Source organism: Phodopus roborovskii, unplaced genomic scaffold (genome assembly GCF_943737965.1).
Source record: "Phodopus roborovskii unplaced genomic scaffold, PHOROB, whole genome shotgun sequence".
Taxonomy (NCBI): Eukaryota; Metazoa; Chordata; class Mammalia; order Rodentia; family Cricetidae; genus Phodopus; species Phodopus roborovskii.
This window is the reverse complement of record NW_026126517.1, coordinates 46,443,030-46,467,119: the sequence shown is the minus strand read 5'-3', so window position 1 is coordinate 46,467,119 and position 24,090 is coordinate 46,443,030. Positions and strand designations below refer to the sequence as shown.

At 45.3% G+C, this 24,090-nt stretch overlaps 1 protein-coding gene across 2 annotated transcripts in view; it reads right to left on the bottom strand.

The window, feature by feature from the left end:
* Myo1e (myosin IE) overlaps nucleotides 1-24,090 on the bottom strand; it is a 180,875-nt gene that overhangs the window by 4,178 nt on the left and 152,607 nt on the right. For both annotated transcript variants that reach the window (XM_051197887.1, XM_051197886.1), the window contains exons 20-26: nucleotides 21,766-21,880; nucleotides 21,460-21,629; nucleotides 20,207-20,352; nucleotides 14,553-14,699; nucleotides 13,299-13,456; nucleotides 12,875-12,967; nucleotides 8,990-9,188 (exon numbers count right to left, since the gene is read on the bottom strand). In XM_051197887.1, coding sequence (XP_051053844.1) covers nucleotides 8,990-9,188; nucleotides 12,875-12,967; nucleotides 13,299-13,456; nucleotides 14,553-14,699; nucleotides 20,207-20,352; nucleotides 21,460-21,629; nucleotides 21,766-21,880 — 1,028 coding nt within the window. The remainder of the gene's footprint in view (nucleotides 1-8,989; nucleotides 9,189-12,874; nucleotides 12,968-13,298; nucleotides 13,457-14,552; nucleotides 14,700-20,206; nucleotides 20,353-21,459; nucleotides 21,630-21,765; nucleotides 21,881-24,090) is intronic.

Here is a 24,090-nt window from a genome sequence, read left to right as displayed (position 1 = left end):
ACTAGCTGCATCAGGTGGGGAGGTGGATGGGGTGGGCACTGGATGCCAGGTGAGGGTGAGGCCCCTGAATCTGGTCTCTGTCCCCAGGCTTGGGACAGCAACAAAGCCCAGGACAGCTCCAGTTTCTATGAGACTTTTATAAGTCTATGCTTACTAAGAGCACACTGTCTCTAGGGTCTGGCTGCCTGGGAATCTGGAAGCAGCATAGAGTTCAGCCAGTCACAACAGCCCTTACCCAGGCTGGGTTAGAAAAAGCCCCAAAGCCTGGGAGACACAGCCAATCTCTTTTGTATCACTAGGTGGCAATACTGCGTAATAAATATGGAGAACTAATGGCTTTCAACACAGTGCCAGGAATTGATTAATGAGGTCTTTTAGGTAGTGGGAGCTGGCCACTCTCAGCCAGGGTGACTGCCAACTCAGTGCAGAAGGGCCCCCTCGCAGAGCTGGCTCAGTCCCCGTCAGAGCTGACGGCTCCAACTTCCAGGAATTGTGTCAATGACTGGTGAAACACAGCCATTGAAAATTAACTCTTACAAACTTAACAACTAATCTAGGAAAGGAAAGAAATATGCAAGCTTCGTCCCTTCAGAACCGGTTTTCTGGTTTTCTGTCTCTGTTCTGGAGGTTCTGAAAGTCTCTCACTGTCGTGAAGTGGAAACACTGCTAACTCGGTGTGACAGTGTGATTGCCAGTCCACGCCCCCTTCAGTGTAGCCATGCTCATGGCCTGACATATGGCCATGGCATGTGTATTTACCACATGCCTTAGTTTGCTTCCTATCGCTGCCATAAAACACCGACCAAAGCAACTTGGGGTTTTTTTGGCTTACTTGTCCTGGTTACAGTTCATCTACAAGGGGAAGTCAGGGCAGATCTCAAGGCAGGGACTGAGCAAAGACCATGGAAAAATACTGCTTACTAGTGTGTTCACCTGCTCTCTTATACAACCCAGGACCTAGGGGGAGCCCTGCCCACATCGGTCATTAAACAAGATGTTTTATAGACTTGCCCACAGGTGAATCTGGTGGAGGTAATTCCTCAGTTGAGGTCCATCTTCCCAGATAACCCTAGCTTGTGTCAAGGTGACAAAAACTAAACTAAGCCACATACCCCAGGAACTGGCCAACTGTTGCAATTAGGACACTTCTGTCCAGTTTCATTGCTCACCCACAGGTTACTTCTTGGGAAAGGCTTCCAATAATAACGCAAATTCATCCTCCTCTGAAAATGCTTTCCTGCAGCTGGAGAGATGGCTCAGTGGTTAAGAGCACTTGATGTTCTTTTTCTTTTCTTTCTTTCTTTCTTCCTTCCTTTCTTTTTTTTAAAGATTTTATTATTTATTTATTATGTATCCAGTGTTCTATCTGCATGTTGTTTGCCTACATACTGGAAGAGGGCACCAGATCTCATTATGGATGGTTGTGAGCCACCATGTGATGGGTGGGAATTGAACTCAGGACCTCTGGAAGAGCAGTCAATTCTCTTAACCTCTGAGTCATCTCCTCATCCCACACTTGCTGTTCTTATAGGGAACCCTGGTTTGGTTCCCAGCACCCACATGCTTAGTCTCAACTGCCTATGACTCTAGTTCCTAGGGATCTGACACTCCCTTCTGGCTCTTGAGGGTACTGGGCACACATGTGGTGCATAGACATCCAGGTAAACAACTATACACATAATAAAATAAGATAAAAATAAAAATTCTTTCCCGAGCTAGGCTTGGCAGCACACACACTTGTAATTTCAGCACCCGGCAGGCTGAGGCAGGAAAATCTCTGAGCTCAAGGTCAGACTGAGACAAATCTGGTCTCAGAAATCAAATAAAAACAAGCAGCAGGCCTTTTCTCCACTTGTTCTGAACTGGCTGTACCAGGTTTGGGTAATTTTGGCTCCTCTGCTATTTTGTGCTGTTTGTATTTCTAATTATGTCCCCACCCCCATTCCAGGATTAAAAGCCATGTTATAAAGGCAGATCCTTCACTAGGAGGATGGGGACTGACTGCAGTGAGAATCTCAGTTTAACAATAAAGTTTCTGTCCCTGCTGCTACTGCAACAGTCAAAGTTTACTTTATCTATGGGCCTGTCTGTATCTGTGCAGATACATGTTAGCATATAGCTATGAAACTACCCACTGACAGACAAACCTAGTATCTGAATATCTGTAATTTTCTTAATTAAAAAATTATATTATTCACTCTGTGTGTGTGTGTGTGTGTGTGTGTGTGTGTGTGTGTGTGTGTGTGGTGTGTGTAGGGGATGCATACCATAGCATTTGTGGAGGTCAAAGTGGCATTGGTTTTCTTATTATGCCAAGGGGACCAAGGGGACTAGAGTCATGTCAACAGGCTTGGTAGAAAGTACATGTACCTGCTGATCCATCTTGCTGCCATTATATTTAATTTAAAAAAAAAAGTTATGTCTTTGGGTATTTTGTCTGGATGTATGTCTGTGTACCATGTGTGTGGCTGGTGCTCTTGAAAGCCAAGAGGGCATTGGGTACTCTGGAAATGGAATTATAGATGGTTGTGAGCTGCCAGGAGTGCTAAGAATAAAACTCAGGTCCTCAGGAATAGCAGCAAGGGCTCCTAATAGCTGAGCCATCTCACTGGCCCCATATGGAATTTTTTGTACAAGAAACTTACCTTTCCTGTTGTGACTTGATGGACCCCTCAAGTTCAGACAATTAGCGTAGTCACTTTGTGTCTTTTGTTCCTGAACACTATGACTGTATGAAGAAATGGACTTAACCCCTTGCTCTCGCTCTCTCTGTCTCTCTGTCTCTCTCTCTCTCTCTCACCTCTTTTAGGGCAGGGCATTTTACTCAAGTATAATCACACTATAACCCAGAATGCAATCCATTTTTCCTAAGGAAATATGTACAACACATCTGAGTTGAATGCAGATAAATTACCCTGAAAGATGATTCCTACATTAGTGGCTTGGGAAGACCATTGTACAGGCACTGTGATCAACTCCGGTTGACATTCAGGACCTCACAGAGTGCTGGGAGATTCTCCTGAGATAGGAAAACCTAACTGTCATCCAACATCTTCAAACTGAGGACTACTTGATGGCTCTGCCCTGGTTCATAGGATGTGGGTGTGATGCTGATCAGTGATGAAGCTTAGAGCAAGAAGGGATTTGTGACTTTAAGTTGTCCAGATCCATTGCAGTGTCTAGTGACAGCTGCATCATCCATGTATCAGTGTGCCCTGCCTCTGCTCTGTACCATAACTGCACCGCCAGTCCACGTGTGCTAGGGAGTGTTCCCCTGCCTGGCTCCCTAGGAACAAATGCAAAAGAACATGGTCGAGAATTTGCTTAGAATGTGTGAGATTCTGGCCTTGACCCCTAGAGCCACAGGAAAACAGCTCCCCTCGCCCCCCTGCCCCGACTCAAGTTGCATTGTGCTTTCTTACATACTTAGTCTTCTTTGTATAATCTTTAAGAAAACCCAGAAAGGTGGGCTTTTCATTTATTATCCATTTTGAAATGTTTAATCAATCAATTAGTTTGCCAGGGTATGTGTAATGCTTGCCAGGGCTCCTGTGTGGAGGTCAGAGGGTCTGTTCTCTCCTATCACAAGGGTCCTAGGGATCAAACACCAGTCCTTAGGATGGGCGACAAATACCCTTTCCTACTGAGTCACCTCACCAGTTCTCAATACTGGCGTCTTATTCTGCCATTATACATATGAAAACAGCAAGGCACACAAGTTAAGTGACAGGCATGAGCTGCCCGACCAGCAGCTCGGTAGATGTTTGATGAGTGAAAGCAAAAGGGACTAACATATGAGCCAGACTCATGCCCAGTCCTTCCAAACCACTTTCTGAGCAGTTCCCATTATTCCCAAGGTGGGTGTGCCAGGGAGAGCTGAGGTTAAGCTTTTGAATATCACTGCATTTGTTCTGCAGATGTGAAATTCCAAGAAGGAGAAGAATAGAGTCTTATTGTATTGGCTTTAAAAATCACGTTCTGCTCCAAAGGCTGAAACCATAAACATTACTGGAAGTAATGAGAGCGGGTGCCAGGAATTCCTAAGACCTGGAGTCGGCTCGGGCCAGGTCCCGGCTGCTCCTGTAGACTGTAGGTTGAGACTATTGTTATTGGATGCTTGCTGGAAATTTTAAGCCCTTTGAAAATATAACTCCATTAGGAGAGTCTTGTCTGAATGGAGACACCCAGGCAGCACTTACAGCTTCCTAGCTCTTTCCTCCTTCGCTGCATGCATGGAAGCCCTGCATCCAGCACCTGCCCTATTACTCTGTTTCCCTGACTTCTAGTTGGCTTAACCTCTGGAGCATATTTGGAAGCTCCTGTAGCCATTCTCTCACAGAACAGAACTCGGGATTGAAAGCAGCAACAGACATATCCAGTCTTGGCTTCCATCCTTCCACAGTGGACTGCAGGCAGATCATATTGCAGTGACCAGAGGGAGGGCTGTCCAGCGCACTTGGTGGCCAGATCAAGAGTCGATACGAATCAGTGTGAAGGCGAGGGAGTGGCTGCTTCTGTGAGTGTTGCAGAGTCTGCCTTCTTCCCTTAAGAAGGGTAGATCGTTTCAGTCGGGTCTCATGATGTAGCCCTGGCTGGCCTAGAACTCACTAACTCTGTAGACCAGGCTGGCCTGAAATTCACAGAGATCACCTGTGTCTGCCTTCTGAGTGGTGGGATTAAAAGTGTGGATTAAAGTGGTGGGATTAAAGGTGGGATTAAAGGTCATGCACTGCCATGACCAGAAGGAAAAAAAAAAAAAAATACTCCGACAGCATCACTAAATCTTAGTGTCATCTGGAGAATGATGACGGGATAACAGTCACGTGCAGGAATGCCACAAGACAAAGGTGGAGAAGCTTGAGGGGCAAGGGTGTAGTCAGTGGTAAAGCACTTGCTTAGCATGAGTAGGGGCCTGGGATCCATCTCCAGCATTACAGAAACAAGAATGGATAAAGAGAGGGAGGGGAGGAGACAGACAGGCAGGCAGACAATACTTGTTGGAATGATAATTTAGTGAACTTCTTGCTCTCTCCCAAATCAACTGGCTACATGGAAATTAACTGACATTTTCCTGAACAAACCTGAGGTGCTAATAACACCATTTGGTACCAGCCAAGTTACAAGGTCCGGAAGAAATGAAAGCTTTACAGAATGTGTCTGTGAAGAAAGAGAATACCGAGGGGCGGGGAGGGAAAGGGAAGATAAGCCAGGATGTGGAGGACATGGGAAGGGGCTGTGGTGGTCGGGGTCTAGGCTGGTAAATTCAAGACAAGCCTTTGGCACTTTGAGATCAATAGGAATCCCCATGTCCATAGAAAAAGCACCGGTTTGGGCTTCTCTCTGAGTTCCAACACAGTTTGCCTTTTGGCAAAGAGAAACTGTTAAATTTAGGTAACCACCAGTCTCCTGAAATGCCATAGCCAAGTTTTCTGCCACATTAGAAATGGAATTTTCAAGTTTGTGTTGTAGAAAACAAGTGCTAGGTTCCGACTTCCTATTCTTTAGTTTGTTTGTTTAGAAAAAGCATTTATTTTTATTTTATGTGCATGTGTGTTTTACGTATGTTCACCACCCGAGTGCAGTGCCCCAGAAGCCAAAAGAGAGTGTCTAATCACCCTTGTGAGTGCTGGGAACTAAACACAGGTCATCAGTGAAAGCAGCCAGTGTTCATACTGAACCATCTCTCCCCCATACCTTCCCCCTTCCCTACCTCCTTGTGTTTTTCTTTCTTTCTTTAGAGACATGGCCTTGGTCTTTAGCTGAAGGTGGCCTGGAACTCAAACTATAATAATTCTTTTGCTTCAGCCTCCTATGTTCTGGAATTGAAGGCAGGAGTCACCATCCTCAGCTAAGTTCCTACTTTTTAAGGACTGTCTACAGAGCATGTCTAGGTGTGTAATGAGAAGACTGGCTAGAATTCTTGTAGCTACTGGACTTAGTGTGCTAATGTAAGAGTATACATGGGACAGACAGGAAAATCAAGTTGCCTGTGGAACAGTTGTGAAGCTTTCCTTCCTCCTGGCCTCCCGGCTAGTCTCCCAGGTGGCACCAAGTGTACACAGCATCAGGGCCTGGAGGTTGAAGGGCTGGAAGGGAACACCCTTGGTGAAGACCCAGTGCTCCTACTTTTGGCTGACAGATGCTCCCAGCTGGCCCATATGCAAGTCTGCAACTTGCAACGCAGGCTCAAAAGACGGTGTTGCTTGCCAAAACCAAAGCCAATAGGAAGCCAGCAGACAGACTGAGGAGACTTGGAGGGTGGCCGCTTATAATCCCATCTACTTTAGAACACAAAACGGGGGTCCAGGAGCAAACTCGGGACTGTTTAGTGACGTTCAGGAATATGAATAGCATCTGGGACCAGTGAAAAGCTCACTACCTTAGCAGCACCTTCCCAACCCACCACTCCGTGAACTGTATCAATCGGACACCAGTTGCTCTTTAGGTTTCTGTGTACCATGTGGTCCTTCCTGGGAAATGTAACCAGAACATGAGGACCTGAGTTCAGATAATCAGAACCCACACCAAAAGCTGGATAGGGCAGTGTGTGCCTGTAATCCCAGCACTGGGGAGGTGGAGGACTGCTTAGGCTGACTAGGCAGGCTGTCTAGCCAATCAGTAAGCTCTAGGCTTAGAGAGAAATATATCTCAAATAAGGAGGTGGTAAGAAAGTGAATGACACTTGAAATCCACACATGTGGGCTACACACACACACACACACACACACACACACACACACACACAGCCACAGTCAAATTTTAAGAGAGAGGAAGGGGAGGCAAGCCCTTCAGGTAATTCTGGTTAATAGCAGGGTTTGAGAACCATAGCGATAGCTATTTACATAAAGGTAGCATGTACTCTACTAATGACCACCTGTGCAATAAAGATGAAAGCCCAAATGAGAGGATAAATTAAGACCTGATAGGGAGCACTCAGGCAGCAGAGGATCTCTGAGTTCCAGGACAGCCTGATGTACAGATAGAGCTCCGGGACATAGAAACCCTGTCTCAACCCACCCTTCAAAAAAAAAAAAAAAAAAAAAAAAAAAAAAAGAAAAAGAAAGAAGTCAACTTGACAACACAAGCTAGAAGTCACCTGAGAAGGAACCTCAGTCAGATAATTGAATTGATTAAATCAGTCTGTAGTCATTTCTGTGAGAAATAGTCTTGATTAATAATTGATGTGAGAGAGCTCAGCCCACTTTAGGTGACAACAATCCTAGGCAGAAGGGTCAAGTTGACAATGACACGTATAGACTTGCCACTTGCCTTCCCTGAGCTTCAGTTTCTTTGTGTAGACTGATGTCATGCCATCATGCTCACAGGCATGTTAGAAGTATAATATACATTACATGCTTAGCATGGTACTTGTATATAGAAGACAACTTAGTACTTGCTTAACCATGATGATGATTATTGAGGGGCTAGGGCATCTTTCACTGGGTCCCAAGTCTATACCTCCTGCCAGAGATCCCTCACTGGTCTTGCCCCTGACTACAGTGCTTTCCTTGAGACCACAGCCAGGTCTCCTTCCTGTCTCTAACTGGGAGCCCTTTGAATGTCAACTAGCGACATAAAGTTCCAGGGTCCTCTCTTCTTCAGGTTGAACAGTCTGGCTCCTGCTCTACTAGAGAGGCACTGGCTCTTGTGGAACTTTCAAGACCGATGGACTTAAACAGTTCCATCTCACAGGACATGAGGATATGATGCTTTTGAAATATTTATGGAAATGTGTTTATTTTTATGTGCGTTGTGTGTGTGCATACCGCATTATGTCAGGTGTGTGTATGTGTGTCTGTCTATGCATACCACGTTATGTCCTGGTGCAAGTGCAGGTCAGATCTGAAACTGGAGTTAAAGGGACACTGTTGTCACTGTTGTGTAACAGTTTCCTCTGAGGTTGAAACATTCCATCCTGAAGGGAAGTTCCTTTAACAGGAAGGCAAACAGCTCAAGATAGCTTCAGGAAGTCCCTGAAACTGACCAGATTCACTATGCCCCTCCTTGCCAGTGTAAATAATATATACTGAGAGTCCTTCAGGCTAAAGAAAGCTGAGCTGCAAAGAAGACTCTGAGATGGGAGCAGGGCTACCAGGAAGACCCAGAGAAACTGAGAGGCAAAAACACCACTCAGAGAAAAGCTACAAAGGCTCTGAGACCAAACCAGCTGCCTGGAAGAAGAAGAAGCCAGCCAAGCTGCCAGGATGAGGTTTAGACCAGAGACACTTGGAAAGGACACCCTCCAACCTGTTGAGCTGCCTGAAGGCTGTATAGTGAGCTCCATGTTTGTGAGCTGTCACCCATGCTGGGGTGGGCCTTGGTGATGCAGCTGTCTTTGAGTCATTTCTGTTTCTGTAAGTAACCCCTCAGCCCTAGCCCTGTAAGTAACCCCAATAAAACTCACTGCTTCATCAAGTAAAGACTATGGTGGTATCCATACTTGGGTCTGTCATGGGATTCCTATCTGGGGATGAGTAGACATGTGTGCTATGTTTCCCATGAAATGTTTTGTCATATAACAGTCATAAGCTGACACATGTGTGTATTGGGAACAGTCATAAGCTGGCACATGTGTATTGGGAACAAAACTCAGGTGCTCTACAAAGACAGTAAATGTTCTGAATTGCTGAGCCATTTCTTCTCAGACTTTGGTAACCCATTCTAAATGTTGCTAAAACTATGAAATTGTTACATTTTTGCAACTGAAGGCACAGATAACAAGTAATAAAGTAAACAACAGTCAGAGGAAAACATTAGGAGATTCTTATGACTGAGATCACAAGCTATTGATATTTCCAGGGTAAGCCCCTTCCCAGGGCATGGAATGGGCTATGTGGCTATTAACCTGGCCCCACAGCCACGGGTTATAAGTCACTTGGGTAGAAAACTGAACTTCAGAAATCGGAGCTCACGGAGCCCTGAACCTTCTGTATGACTGACTGGTGGAGTAGAGTTCACTGGCTTTACCATAAGACATGGGAAATCTTACCCAGCAGCACCCTGGTCTGGGACTTTAAGGAAATCCAGGCTCTCTGGTGTCTGTGACAATCGGTCTGAGCCTATGGACTGTTGCCGAGGCAAGGGTGGGCGGGCCATAGAGGTGTACAGGCTTTTCTGATTGGACCTCTGGTTCCCAGGAGCATGAGGAGACACAAACTGGTTTCTGATGACTCCATTTTGATGGCATCCTAGAGAGGCAAGAGAAGAAACAATGTCAATTTCTGATGCTTTGCCAAAAGGTCCTTCATACTCATTCCATTAACCAGCTGAAGGCAAGTGACTTCGAAACTCTGGTCCTCAGTTTCCCCATCTGAAAATAACTCTGCCAGTAATATATTGTAAGAAAGTTAATACTCTGTTTTCCTCCTAACCTTACTGAGGTATAACTGATGATTATATTTGGGGACTGTAACATGATAGCACAAATGTCACCTGCTTAGGAAATGCCTCAGCTGAGCTTGTTGAATGTGGCAATAGAATTTCAAGATATCTAGGTTCAAACACACAGTCAGAGCAAGCTGAGCTTGCAGCCAGCTGACAAGCCATTTTTGGGCCCATGAGGCCGTGAATCAGGAGGGCAACGGATTAAACGGTTGGACATTCATTTTCAAGGAGTCAGTCTCAGGTTGGCTGAAGACTGGGGTGTGAAGTGGGGGAAACCCTTCACATAGGCGAGGGAAATGCAGCCATCCAGTTAGATCAAGTAGATGAAGAAAGTTCTGTGTACCCAAATGTGATTTCTAGTTAAGATCTCAAACGTTGCATTAGCCAATGAGTCATGGATGGATGGTGGCACGGGCTCTCGGTCATAAGGGCATCTTTACTCCCTGCTATGTATGAAGTAGCCCTATCTCTCTTCCAGCTGACACATCAGGCAGAGTGGAAAGCAAGGCCCACTTCAGTAGGGCATGCCAGAAAACTGCAGAATTCTCTAGTAGCAATGCAGTGGCCAGGGCTCAGAGACTCAGCTCTGACTCTGAAAATCAAGTACTGTAATCTTTCAGAAGGTCAGCTTCTTCATTAAAGGGCAAGGAGACTGGTCCAGTGCTTATCTGCTTTCTTCCAGCTCTGATATTCATTTCTCTGTTATCTTGGCACACTTGTAGATGTCCAAGTGAAATTCCCCTCCCCAGAAACAATGGAGCAAGTTCCTATTCTGAATGGCAGTGTTTAGAAGCATTTAGAAGTATGGCTTTTCATCCAGCCAGCTCTCTTGCCATTTCCTCCCACAGGCTCCAGGCTGGATGAAAACTGGATGCTTGAGACAAATAAGACTTTCTCCTCATCTGACCCAGTGAATAAGAATTTGAAGGGCTCCCCATAGTGTCTGGGGTTGGGGAGGACACTGAGGCCCCACTTCCTGCCAAGACTGCTAAGGAGAGGAAAGGAGTGTGTTAGAGTGGGGTGTTCCTTAGGGCAAAGAGAAGTAGGGGAGTGTCGACTCATTTGTGCACACTGAGTTCAGAGACCGAGAATAAGCACTCAGCAGATATATTTTATTCCTGTTGAAATTAATAATAAAAAATTGGCTTGTGTTATATGTGGTTTTCAGATTTCATTGTTCTATGGATTCATTTTTATTACATTTTACAAAAGTGTGGTTTGTCATGAGCTGGAAAACTTTTTAAAATCCAAAGTTACTGAGGGTTCAGGAGATGGCTCAGCTGCCTTGCAAGCATGAGGACATGAGTTCAATCCCCAGGACCCCCACTAAAAGCCAGGCATACTGGCTCATGTTTGTAACCCCAGCACTGGGGAGAAGGCAACAAGAGGATCCCTGTGGCTGGGTAGGCACCCAGTTCAGCCTAATTGGTAAACCTCAGGTCCTAGGAAGAGACTCTGTGTGGCCAGGTGGTGGTGGCACATGCCTTTAATCCCAGCACTCAAGAGGCAGAGGCAGAGGCAGAGGCAGATGGATCTCTGTGAGTTCAAGGCCAGCCTGGGCTACAGAGAGAGTTCCAGGATAGCAAGGGCTATTTAGAGAGATCTTGTCTCCAAAACAAAGAACAAAACAAATCAGAACACTTGAAGTTGGCCTTTGGCCTCTACATGTATGTGTGTAACATGTATATGTACCCCTTCTCCATTTTCCCCTGCAAACCACCAACAAGCACATGAACCTGCACACGCACCCACCCTTCCCCCAATACCTACCTCCAATAAATAAACCTGAGAAATAGAATGTTCTGAACATCACTTTTATAGATCTTTTGAGAAGAGCTGCTTTAATGGACTTGGGTTAATTCCACATTTGACTAATGAGAAAACTGTTTTAGAGGTTGAGGCTATGTTCGAGGTCACTGTGGGCTGATTCGGTTAGAGGATATTCCAGTCAGAGCTGAGGCAAAGGTGGTCCTGGCAGGAGGCCAGAACTAAAGAGTAACACAATATGTGTAAACCCTGCTTCTCTGGGGTCCCTCTGAGCTTAGATGTTCCTCCGGGGTTAAAGAATAAAAAAAGGAAAGAAATCTGGGCTAAGGGAAGATAGAGATTCCAAAAGAGAGGCTAGCTCTTTTCTCATTGCTGGGCAGTGTTTATGCTTAGAGTACAGGTTTGAGATCCTAGAGGAGGAGATTAAAGAATGGCTTGGAATCCTGGAGACTGAGGCATCGACCTGTTCAGACCTATACTAAAATGACTAGTATTCTACTCTGCAGGCAGTTTCTTATGGTCTGAACTTTGTGAGTGATGGAGACTTGACAGACTGGGTTATAAAACTCCCTCTAAAAACAAAAAAGCTGGGTGTGGTCATTCACATCTTTAATCCAGTGCTCCAAGGCAGAAGCAGATAGATCTCTGTGAGTTGGAGGCCAACCAGGTCTACTTATTGAGTCCCACGACAGTTAGAGCTATATAGTGAGAGCCTGTTTTTATTTTTCAAAACAGGGTTTCTCTACAAAGTATAGCCCTGGCTGTCCTGGAACTCACTATGGAGACCAGACTGGCCTCCAACTCACGGAGATCCGTCTGCCTCTGCCTCTGCCTCTGCCTCCTAAGTGCTAAGATTAAATGTGTGTCCCACCATGCCCAGAAGACCCTGTCTTAAAAACAAAAACAAAACAAACAAACAAAAACAAAACAACAAGCTGAGAAATATGAAACAAGGATCAAAAAAGCTTTTGTAACATTTTGCAATTCTCTCAGAAAATGTTTTATTAAGGAATGTCTCCTGGGTTTCATTTCACTAAGAATAGATGTTTTTCTCCTAATTCACCAGGCCATTAACTAGCTATGAACCACTGCAGTATGTGTCTGGAACCTCGAGCTGGGGGTGGATACCCAGAATGCTCCTGGGCCCATCAAGGCGCTATCTGGCATCATAAAACCAACAGCATTCTGCTTGTGGTGAAGGGGAATTCATTTTGTCTCTCTCTGCCCTAGGAAGCGACAGAGCTGGGGGATGAAACCCAGATTGTTCCCGGGCTCGATTTGTTTCCTAAATTTTAGGGTCACATGTCTGGCTGCTATGTATTCACTAGCATATGGGTTTCTTTCCAAACACTCCCTCTTTATTTCCTTAGTGTGTGTGTGTGTGTGTGTATGTGTGTGTGTACATGTGTATATGTGCATGTGGAGGGCAGGTCAACCTCATGTATTATTCTTCAGGAACCATACATCTTATTTCCTGACACAGTCTCTCCCTAGTGCCTAAGGCTCACTGGTTAGGTAAGGCAGCAAACAACAAGAATTTCCCTGTCTCTGTCTCCCCAGCACTGGGATTCCAAGTCATGCCACAGTGCCCAGCTTTTTATGTGGGTGCTAGAGCTTGACACACTCGAGTCAGGCTGAAGCATTTCTCTAGCTTTCCAAACATCCCTTGTAAGTTGTGGGTCCAGACTCAGTGGTACCTCTCCATGGTGAATGTGTGGCTTACCTGGCGGAGCAGGGGCAGCTCTCATTGGGTAATTGGCATTCTTCATTCCACTAGAATACCCTCTGCTTTGGATGGTGTTCCTTCTGGTAGGGCCTGAAATAAACAAGCAACCAAGAATCCAACTCAAGTCATCAGGCTTGGTGATAAGTATGTTTATCTGCCGAGTCATCTTACCAGCCCCACATTCAGGTTCTTGTCTTTGTATCAGCCCAAACAAATTGTTTTAAATACAACTAGGACATGAATGCCAGGATACACACATTCAGCCTGCCCATTCTCCTTGACATTGCTCTAGTTTGCAGTGTCCTATCTCTGGAGAACCCAACCATGGCCAGCAGCAGAAACATAGACTCTTCGTTCCCAGATCTGCACAGAAGAGCCAAGTGCACGGCACCAGTAGAGGCGGGGTCTGGGGGACACTTACGAGAGTTCTTGGGCAGCCCAGGTCCAATGCTGACCTGCAGCACTTTGTTGCTGGGCTTGAGGATGGCCAGGTCACCGAAGCCTTGGTGAAACTGCACTTGCCGGGAGCCTCCTGCGCTCCAGGGACCCCAGTTCTCCTTTTTTAACTTCAGTTCAAGGCTGTGACAAGCACATTGATTGAAATTATGAGCGAGAAGGAGCTAGCAGGGAAACAGCGCTCATGAACCAGCTGCTGCCTAGAAGGTGACAACTGTAGGCTGGAGGCAACCGAGCCACCTAACCCTCCCATAGGGGATGGTACATCGCAGCATGGCACAGCCGCCAGGTCATTGCCATACCAGAAGCGTAGGCATTTGGAGTTCAACGTCTGTGAGAACCCTGTTGGTTAGGGGCTTTTCCTCATTTAAGTCACGGGACTGCTTGGATGGGAATTGATGTGGGAAGATCCAGCCCATTGTGGGCAGCACCATTCCCTATGCAGGGGAAAGCACTGAGCACAAGTAAGTATGCATATGTTCATTTCTCTCTGCTCTTGACTTTGGATATGGTATGATGCAACTATCTGCTTCAAGTTCCTGCTTTGATATTCCTGCTGTGGTGGACTGGACTCTGACCTCAGAAGCCAAACGAAACGCTGTGTCTATACACCTATGACACACTGAATATTCTTCTCTTTTACCTTAAGGAATAGTAATGATTCTAAGTAATTGTCTATTATTGGGTTCCTTCATCCAGGCATCAGTCTTGTGATCGCCTCATTTTTTATGGGCAAGAAGAGATGAACCCTATTTATACTCTATAGATGGGGAATTTAAGAAAAGCTAAACAACTTTTGAGGTTAGAAGCTCAACAACATGTAGTGCCTTACCCATTCCACTAGAACATTCCACCAAAGCATGTAAAGGTGAGTCCCAGATTCCCCACCAACTATCATGGGAGTCAGAACCCCATTCCAGTCCCTATTTCCTGCTTCCTGTCTTACTCTACTGTTCACTCTGCTAATATTTGCCTTCCCCAGTCTTACTTGAGTGATCTTGTGTAAATAATAAAAAACATATTCTTTCATGATTTATGTCATAGAAATACAAATGTGACCCCAGTAAGGCCCATGAACACCTAGGCTGTCTTCAGCAGGCCGCCCTGTTCCTGGAGATACTGAGGCACCCAGAGGGGTTAGCTAAAGGGATGATACCATTGAGATCACACATAGCCCACCCTGTAGGCCTCCCCACCTCAGTCTGGACTCCGAACTCACGTATTGCTGAATTTCAGAGGTAGCTGCTTCTGGGTTTTTTCCTCATATCGCTTTGCTAAGAGGCTCAAGAACTCCGTTTTGAAGACGGATTCAAGCAAACTGTCATACTCTTGCTCGTGAAGAATGAAGATGTCATCCTGCATGGTACTGAGAGAGATCAGATGGAGTTAACGTGGGCTGCGCTCTGCTCACCTACCAGCTCCATCATTAGCATTTGGAAGCAGGGAGAAGGGTGCGAATGCTAAGCATAGAACATTGTACTGCTGCACACTGTACACACCCAACCTGTTCCAAACACTCCTAAACTACACACAAGCGTAGTGATATATTATTTATGATTTATCAAAGCTTGCCTGAGGATTCAGAAAGCAAAGTCAGCCACAAGCCAGAGAAGCCAGGCACACGCCTTTAATCCCAGCAGTCAGAAGCTAGGAGGTAGTGGTACACACCTTCAATCCTAGGACTCAGGATTAAGAGGGATACAGAAGACTGAGTCAGTCTAGAAGAGTAACAGATCACAGGCCTTTAATCCTAGCACTAGAGGGGTGTAAAAGATAGAAGCAGGGTCTTCAGTATTTAGTAGGAGGCATTCATTCTCCAGCCACGCTGAGGAGAGGCAGCCGTTTGAGGCTTGGTGAAGAGCGCGTGCATGGATCAACCCTTTCAGCCTGAGCTGGAGATGAGAGCTAGTGGCCGGTTACTTTGCTTTTCTGATTGAAGCCCAATATTTGTGTCTGGGTCTTTTATTTGTGTTACATATGAGGCCTGTCATTACTACTTTTCTCATTCAAAAACATCCTGTAACATAGCACCAAGCTCCTTTCTCCTACTTCTTTTCTCCCCTTCTTCCCTTTCTCTTCTTACCCTCTCATAATACTGAAAACAGGACCAGGAGATGGCTCAGCAGGTAAAGACTTTTTTTTTAACCATGACCCGAGTTTGAATTTGATTCCAGGGATACACACAGTGGAAGGCAAGAATCAGATCCTGCAAACTGTCCTCTGGCATGCTGTGCAACTTGTACACTGTTTTCCCCCAAAACATAAATAGTAGTAATGAAAAATAAGTAAAAGTATCACTTAGAACACAGACTAAAAATTATGTAATAAAATCCATGAAATCTGCCCAATGGCTGGAGAGATGGCTCAGAGATTAAGAGGGCTGGAGTTCAATTTCCAGCACTCACGTAGGACAATTCATAACTGTCTGTATATCCAGCTCCTCTGCCCCCTAAGAACAATGTGGAACACACACACACTTTAAAATAAATCTTAAAAAAAAAAAAGTTGCTGGTTAACTACTAAGGTAGTAAGTAAAACACTTCCATGTGATCTCAAAATCAAGGGTAGTTTATATTTAAAAAATATCTCTTAAGGTCTAAAGAGATGGCCCAGAGGTTAAGAGCACTGGCTGCTCTCCCAGAAGACCTGTTACTAGCAACAACGTGGTTGCTCACAATGGTCTATGTCAGTATCCAGGGATCTGATGCCCTCTTCTGACCACTGTAGGTATCACACATGTGCAAAATACCCACAGACATACCCATAAGATAAAAACAACAAAGGATTTAACTTCTGCCTCAAAATATTTTAACTTTATTTATTTGATTTTAAGATTTGATTTATTTTGGGGATTATAATTACAATGAACCTCATGGTGAACTCCTGATGGCTTGGAGGGACTGTACTAGGGGCAGGAATTCTGGGAAAGAAAAGCGCAGTATCCCACTAAAGAGTAATTATTCCACCTATCTCTTTAACATGGCTTAAGGGGAACTCACCTTTCTAGGGTGGTCCAGGTGTTTGGCCTGCCCAACTGGAATGTTAAGTCTCCACCCAGGTCAAAGATTCTATTCTCTTGACCAGTTTTTCCTTAATGGGCCTTTATAGTTGCTCTAGCTCCGACATGTCTGGATCAGCCTAGTGGTAGTTTCTAGAAGACTATTCTTTATTTAACAGGATGAAGTAAGCAAGACCTTGAGATGTTCAATGTGCTTAGACTTGGGTGTCATTGTCTATCGTGTGTGTGTGCGCGCGCGTGCGCACATGCTCGAGTGCCCATGTATGTCTATGTGCAAGCAGACTCAAACCTCGTACCAGTTAGCAGCATGAATCTGAACATGAGATGCATTTGGACACTTTCAGCTATGAATCATCAAATTCAAAAGCCCCTCCCTTTAGTCACCCAAGTGGAAGTTAGTCAGGCCCTGGGCTTGGAAACAGTCTTCAGGTTTATTTACTCTTTAAGCAAAAAACAAAAACAAACCAAAAAAATCAGACTTGTTTTTGGATTTTACCCATATCCTTTTCTTTTTTGGGGGAGGGTGCAGAGGGGTTCTAGACAGGGCTGTCCTGGAACTAGCTCTGTAGACTAGGCTGACCTCGCATTCACATAGATCCTCCCCAGTGCTGGGATTAAAGGTGTGTGCCCCACTGCCCAGCCATCCCTGTATTTTTCATACACAGGCACGGGAACTCCTTACAGGCATCTGCCACCCTCTGTGCTGAAGGTCTTCTACCAGCTCTGGTTTGGTTCTGACCTGCTCTTCATTCTCCTCCCCTGTGGCTTACTGTATTGCTGGGAACACTCAAAAATTCTTTTCCACTCTCCTAACCAACAGGTTGTCTTTACAAGAATGTCTGTTACAAAACAGACCAAGCATAAAGGAGGTTTTGTTTTTAAGCTTGAAAGGCGATTCCCAAATACAGTGTATCTTATTTAAGTCTTTTTAACCTTTTATCCTGACCACAATATAAATGCTCCTCTTAATAAACTGGAAGATAAAGAGGAGAATGAATTTTTAAAAAGCTTGCCCAGAATTCTGTTCCCCAGAGAAACTAGAGCAGCGGTTCTCAACCTGTGGGTTGTGACCCCTTTGGGGTTAACTGAGCCTTCTTTTCACAGGAGTCACCTAAGACCACTGGAAGACATAGATACCTACACTATGATTCATAACAGTAGCACAATTACAGTTATGAAGTAGCAATGAAATAATGTTATGATTGGGAGTTATCAGAACATGAGGAACTGTATTAAAGGACCACAGCCTTAGGAAGGTTAGGAAGGTTGAGAACCACTGGACTAGAGGCCACAGATTCAGAGCTCCTCTACACTGTGTTGGGCCTGTTTTGAGAAGATGTGTTCCGACTGTCAGGTAAGAGGTCCATCTCCCTCCTTCCCATTCTTTTGGAAGCTTCCGTGCCTTCAGGTCACAAGTTCACTTGAGTGTTTGTCTCCCATTCATTAAGGGGAGGGAGTCTGGGAGGCAGAAATGGGATCTCTTTCTCCTTGAATCACAGGCAAAAAATTCAGATTTCAATACCATTTCAGGTCAGTAAAACAGGTGGTGAGAGAGAGGCACGGTACACACACACACACACACACACACACACACACACACACACACACACACTGGACAGGACACAACCTACTGCCGTTACGGTGTTTAAGATCTCAGATTCTATTACTTTACGATTATGTGTATGTCTATGTGCCTGTGTGTGGGTATGTGCACAAAAGTGCCAAATGAACAAGCATGAAGACTCGTTTGAGTCCTCTTCCTGGCTGCTTTTCTATGGTTCCCAAGTTGCTGGTACTTGACGCCAAGCCTGATGACCTGAGTAGAATCCCTGGCACCCATGTGTGGGAAGGAGAGAATACTTGTATTTATCCACACTACAGACCCTTTTGCATACAAACTAGGCTATTTTAAAGCAGACTATATGCTTCTTCTCAGCCTTTTGGCTAAGATCAACTTAATAGAGAAGTATAAATATTATATTATTTTGTGCTTAATATTTCAGTATGTGCCATTAAAAAGTAAAACTTCTTTATATATAAAAGTAAACATGAGGCCATTATCATGCTAAGAGAAATGAGTATTAAATCCTTCATATAAAATATTTACTCCTGAGCACATTTCCAAGATTGCTTCTTAATTGCTTTGGGTTGGCTGGTTTATCTGAAGAAATCTATTTTCTACCAACACTGAGGTCATAAGAGTCAATGGTGGGCTTAGAGATCAAGCTTGTGGGATATCTCAATAGTGTGAACCAGAGAAACATGGTGACTGTCAGTTCAGCCAAGAGTCAACTAGTAAGCCTCATAAATTCTTGAAAACACGTACAGATGTTACAACATATTTTTCCTGAAATACAAGACAGTTCTTCCCCGCTTTCTTTACACCAGCATCGAGGTATTCCGAGAGACACCCACCCATCCATCACACCTACACCACCACGATTGATTTCAATGTTGGGCTCAATCCTGCATAGCCCAGCATCTTCTCCTCCCAGCTGTTTAACTGACCTGGTTTTGAACTGCTGCCCTAACCTAATGTGTCAGGAAAATGAGAGGATGATGGTAGTCTTGGTGAGTGGGAGGTCCCGTAGCTGCAATGTGCAGATGTGACTAAAAGTTATAAGCTTCCCCCGTCAGAGTTAGGAAAGCCTCTAGGCTAGGAACCTCTGAAGAGGAAAGGCCATAAGGAAACAGGCCTGTAGACCATGTACAGACGGAAGAAAAGCTGGTTTTACCAGGACATAGTCTATCCCCAGAGGCTCAGGTAGAAGGGGTTGGGAAACCAGAAGGAAGAATTCGAAACTATGAAACTAAACAATCACACTGGGTAACCCTTAAAGTCACAGTAACAGAACAGAGGTGCTTGGTGAGATGATGATCAGCTTCGTGAGGGTCTATACGAATGATGAGGTCTGAAGGCCCCAGAGACAGGACTGGGCACTAAGGGCAGGGGGAGCACTCGTGACTTTCACAACAACAGCCTCCGGGTGTGATTTCCTAGCTTTCAGCCACAGCTCTCAGGTGGACCCAGTACATTTCAGGTCACACAGTACATCCTGGCCCAGTGTCTCTTCAGGCAGGTAAAAAAGAAAACATCTTCCCATGGGTTCTTTAGAACTCCAAGGGTGGCCAGGAAAGGTGTAAGACAGCCAATGAACTAAAGCATAAAGACGACCCAGACATCTGGGCTGTCCAGGCGACCCAGGGCTCTTATTGAGGTGGTGTTGAGGAAGGACACTGATGTATCCTTCAGCTGTGAGGTGTTACCACATCCTGAGTTAGTGCTTTAAACATTTACTTTCACTGTCCCACCTGGCCCTTTATCCAGGAAAGCTGGGAATGGATAATAGAGGGAAAGCCACAGGCCAAGATGGTCATACTACAAATGTGTTTTGGATTATCCTACCGTAGACAGGATTTCCACCCTGGTAGGTCAAGGGTCTGAGTCTGTGAAGAGCCCAGCAGCTTCATTTAGAGAGGGACATTCCATTTCCAGGTAGACATGGGCACCAGTGAGCAGAATGTTTCACTTTCTTTTTGAGACAGGGACTCATGTAGCCCAGGCTGGCCTAGAACTGACTGGGTAGCCAAGGATGACCTTGAATTTATGATTCTTCTGTCTTTAATTCCTAAGTACTGGGATTATGTGTGTGCTGCCATGCCTGCTTTGTTTGATGTTGGGGAATGGACTCAGGATGTCATAAGTGCCAGGCAAACACTCTACCAACTGAGCTACACCCCCAGCCCAGGTCTTCTTAGAGGAGAATGGAAATTCTGTTCGCTTCATCGTGGGCCTGGTGGTCTCTTGGGACAGCAGGTGGTGGGTGATGTGAGGAGAGCTGTGTCCCACTTACCTGAGGGACACGGACAGGATCCTCTCCATCTCAATTCTCCGCTTCAGGACTTCCTTGACAAGACCTTTGTCGGGGCCCTGCTTCACCTTTTCTCTTCCAATTAAGTACAAGCACTTTGGGGTTAGCAGCAGGTCTCGCTTGACACCCTGTGAGGAGAGGGACTTTCAGAAGGCAGCTAGACATGGTCAGAGAGACAACCGTGACAATGGTGCGCCAGAGGGCAGCTGTCCTGGGTGGTGGACATTCACTTTCACCAGAACGGCTATTGTGTGACTGCTGACTCGGGCCCCTTGACAGAAAAGTCTGGCATACATGATGATGATGACACTTGACTTTTTTCACCTTACAAAAATGGCATCTGCATATGGTTTATAAGAAGGCGCCCTGACAACACGTGGAAAGGGACAGTCTCAGGTAAACCCACAAACATGGTGACTTGACCAAGGGTTGCTATAGCGTGGTTTCCAAACAGGCCTCCTGCTGGTGTCTACAGGTTAACCATTACTAAACAAGTAATATGCTTTAGAATATGTGGCTGATCTCCTTATTATAGCGCAGTTCGGGAGCCCTGAGAACACACCTCACAGCAGCTGGTCCATTTCCAGGGTGCAAGGAATGACTTCCTTTTAGTAAAACAACATGTCTTATTAAGCCAGTGCTGCTATTCACACCATTATTTTTTCCTGACTAATACAAGAAGTTGCTTTTTAAAAAGTCAGCTGGGGGTGTGGCTCAGGTGATTGAGCCTGCCTAGCATGCATGAAGCCCTGGGCACAGTCCCCAGCATTGCATAAACAGGGCTTGGTGCTGGACACTTGTGATCTTAGCACTCCAGAAGCAGCAGCAAGAGGATCAGAAGTTCAAGGTCATGTCTGGCCACATATGGAATTTGATACCACTCAAATGCACTAGACTTTGTGTCAAAAACAAAACAAAACAAAACAAAATGCAAAGCATCTACTAAACAGAATACTGTATTAAGTATGGGAAGTTCTTCCTGGCACAAATAGGACATAAAAGAACATTTAATGCACATCTTATTTTGCAATACTAAATATGCAAATATGTCTGCATAAAGAGGTTCTGAAGGACACCCAGAAAAATGCCAACAGGGATGCTTGCCTACCGTTGACTGCTATTTTTCTTTTGACTCATCTGAGTCTTTACAAGTTTTCCTCAATGAACACAGTCTGCAAAAATCTTGTAAATGAGAACTCTGTTTTGACTCTTTAGGGGCAGGTAGCTGTGAGTACCTTGAACCTCCTGTCGTACTTGGTGACAGTGTCAGCAAAGTCAATCTTCTCCCTCTTGCCTACGAATTGCTGCAGTTCCGGGTGCTCCTCCATCCCGATGTAGTCCCCGATGAAGTTCCGGTTGATGCTGTTTCTCCTTCTCTCCTTCTTGTTCAACAACAGGTCTGAGGCTATGATGCCCAGGAGAGCAGAGAAGGAAGACGGATCAGGCAGGGAGAGGAACACTCAACACACACACACACACACACACACACACACACACACACACACACTATGATATGATAAAAAATGCTAAATGAATAATACCTTCTTCTCTCATTTGGACATATTTCTTCCGGGCCACGAACTTCCTCCATGTTTTCTGTATCACTCGGGCATACCCATCATACTTCCTCTCTCTCATTTCTTCTAGAAGAAAAAGCTGGAACAGCAGAGAAGACACATATGAGCCAATCCACATGATCTGAACAAAGCTTTATATTAATTAAAGAAGGTATTTATTTTACATGTTTGAGTGTTTTGCCTGTGTACATCTAGTGCTTTTGGAGGCCTCCAAAAGAAGAGTTAAGGATGGCTGTGAGCCACCAAGTGTGAGCCTGGGTTCTCAGTAGGAAGAGCAAGTATTCTTAACAACTAAGACATTTCCTGCCCTGAACATCAAATTTTGTTCTTCCAAGGAGCCTCAGTGTACTGAAGAAATACAAAAAAATCTCTTATTATGCACAAATAGTGAAATGATTACTATGGGATGTATGAGCAGTACCCACTTTTTAATTTATGTTTCTTCCCTTAATGGAAAGGAAATGGAAAAGGGCTGAGTCTGAGTGTACGTGAATGGCCTCTGTCTTCTCTTGCTCACAGTCTCTGTGACTTGTTCTCCTTCCTTGGTCCAAGGACAAAGCAGGTAGCCAGATCTAAAGAGAAGATGTAGCCTGCTGCAAACGGCCTCAGAATAGAACCTTCCAGTTTCTGCCAGAACTGTGTTGCTGTGGGAAGAGGGCTGCCCTACTTTGGGCTGAAGTCTAGACTTCCTGCCTCATGCAATCTCCAAGGAGTGTTTAGGGCACCGGGCAGAAACCACAGTGGCTGCAGCCAGGCTGCAGTGTCAGTCTTAGGCTCTCTGGAGAGCTGGCACAACAAATGGCCCAAATCAGACTCTGGAGAGCCAGGCCAAGGGGACAGCTCATGCTGACCAGCTCACATGCAGCTGGGCTTTGGAACTGTGAAAACTAATAAGGAGCCACTGTGTATGGAGTGTTCACTGTAGTCAGGGATCCCTCCAGACTGTCCTCCAACTCCTCAACACACATATGGCCATTTCACAGATGAGACACCGGAGCTAGATTGGGTATGGCTGAACAGAGAGCCTGTTTTCTAGGCATTGCAGGCTCCTGTTCGCCAGAATGCACAAAGCTTTCTCTAGATATCATCGGCTTGTAAAACTGTGGGCAGAACGCATAACCCACCTCCATGTAGCAATTTATGTAGGGGGAGGGGAAAACAAATAGGACAGTTCAATATAAACTCCAAGTAAAGATGGTTCCAGAAAGGGGCTGCAGAGAAGGCTCAGCAGTTAAGAGTGCTTACTGCCCTTGCAGAGGACCAGACTTTGGTTCCCAGCACCCACATCATGAAGTTCTCAACTGCCTGTAGCTCCAGGGACTCTTGCCATCCTCTTCTGGATTCTGGAGGCACCTGCGCTCAGCTGCACTCACACCCACACAGGCGTATACACACATATAAACAAAAATGAACACAAATAAAACTTTAAACAAAGAATTTGGTTTGAAGGAAGTTGGGAATGTTGTGTTTATCTGAGCATATACATACATACATACGCACATACATACCAGCCACTTTCTTGCCACCCAGTGTTTCCCATTCACAGCCCTGGCTGCCTAGAAACATCCAGGACAATAAATGCCAACAGCAAGGAACACCAAACCCTACACCCTTCACTGCAGTCCCAGCTGGACGAAGGAACATATTTCTAGGCTTACAATGGGGCTCACAACTTAGCAACTAGACCGATGCCTAAAGTCTCAGCTCCATGGTCACCTGCCGGAGGACATTCATTGATATTTCTCATCTTGGTTTTTTCCACTTCTGACTAATCTGGCAGGACACACATAACACACCTGTGACCAGAAAGGAGGCGACACCAACAGCTCCCAACACCCAAGAGATGATTTCAAAGATTAGCTGGGTTTTAGGTGTTTCTTTGGTTTTCGTTTTGCACCTCCCCCCCCCCAAAAAAAAGCCCAGAGGGTTAGATATCAGGGAGGTTTGAGAATAAAAAGAAAAGCCAAACAGACAGATGCATAAAACACAACACAAACTCTTTGGTGTCTTACACCAATTTTTGAAGATCAGAGGCTATTTGGTGTGTATTCAACAAACACTGTAAGGGGTAGGGGAGAAAATCACAAGGTGGCTTTGTTGTTTTGAAGATTTATTTTTATTTGTGTGTGTGTGTGTGTGTCAGTGTGGGTACCCTTAGAGGCCAAAAGAGGACACTGGATCCTCTGGACTGGAGTTACGGGCAGCTGGGAGCTCCTGACGTGGCTGCTGGGAACTGAACTTGGGTCCCCTGGGAGAGTAGGAAGCACTCTCAACCACAGAGCAGCTACC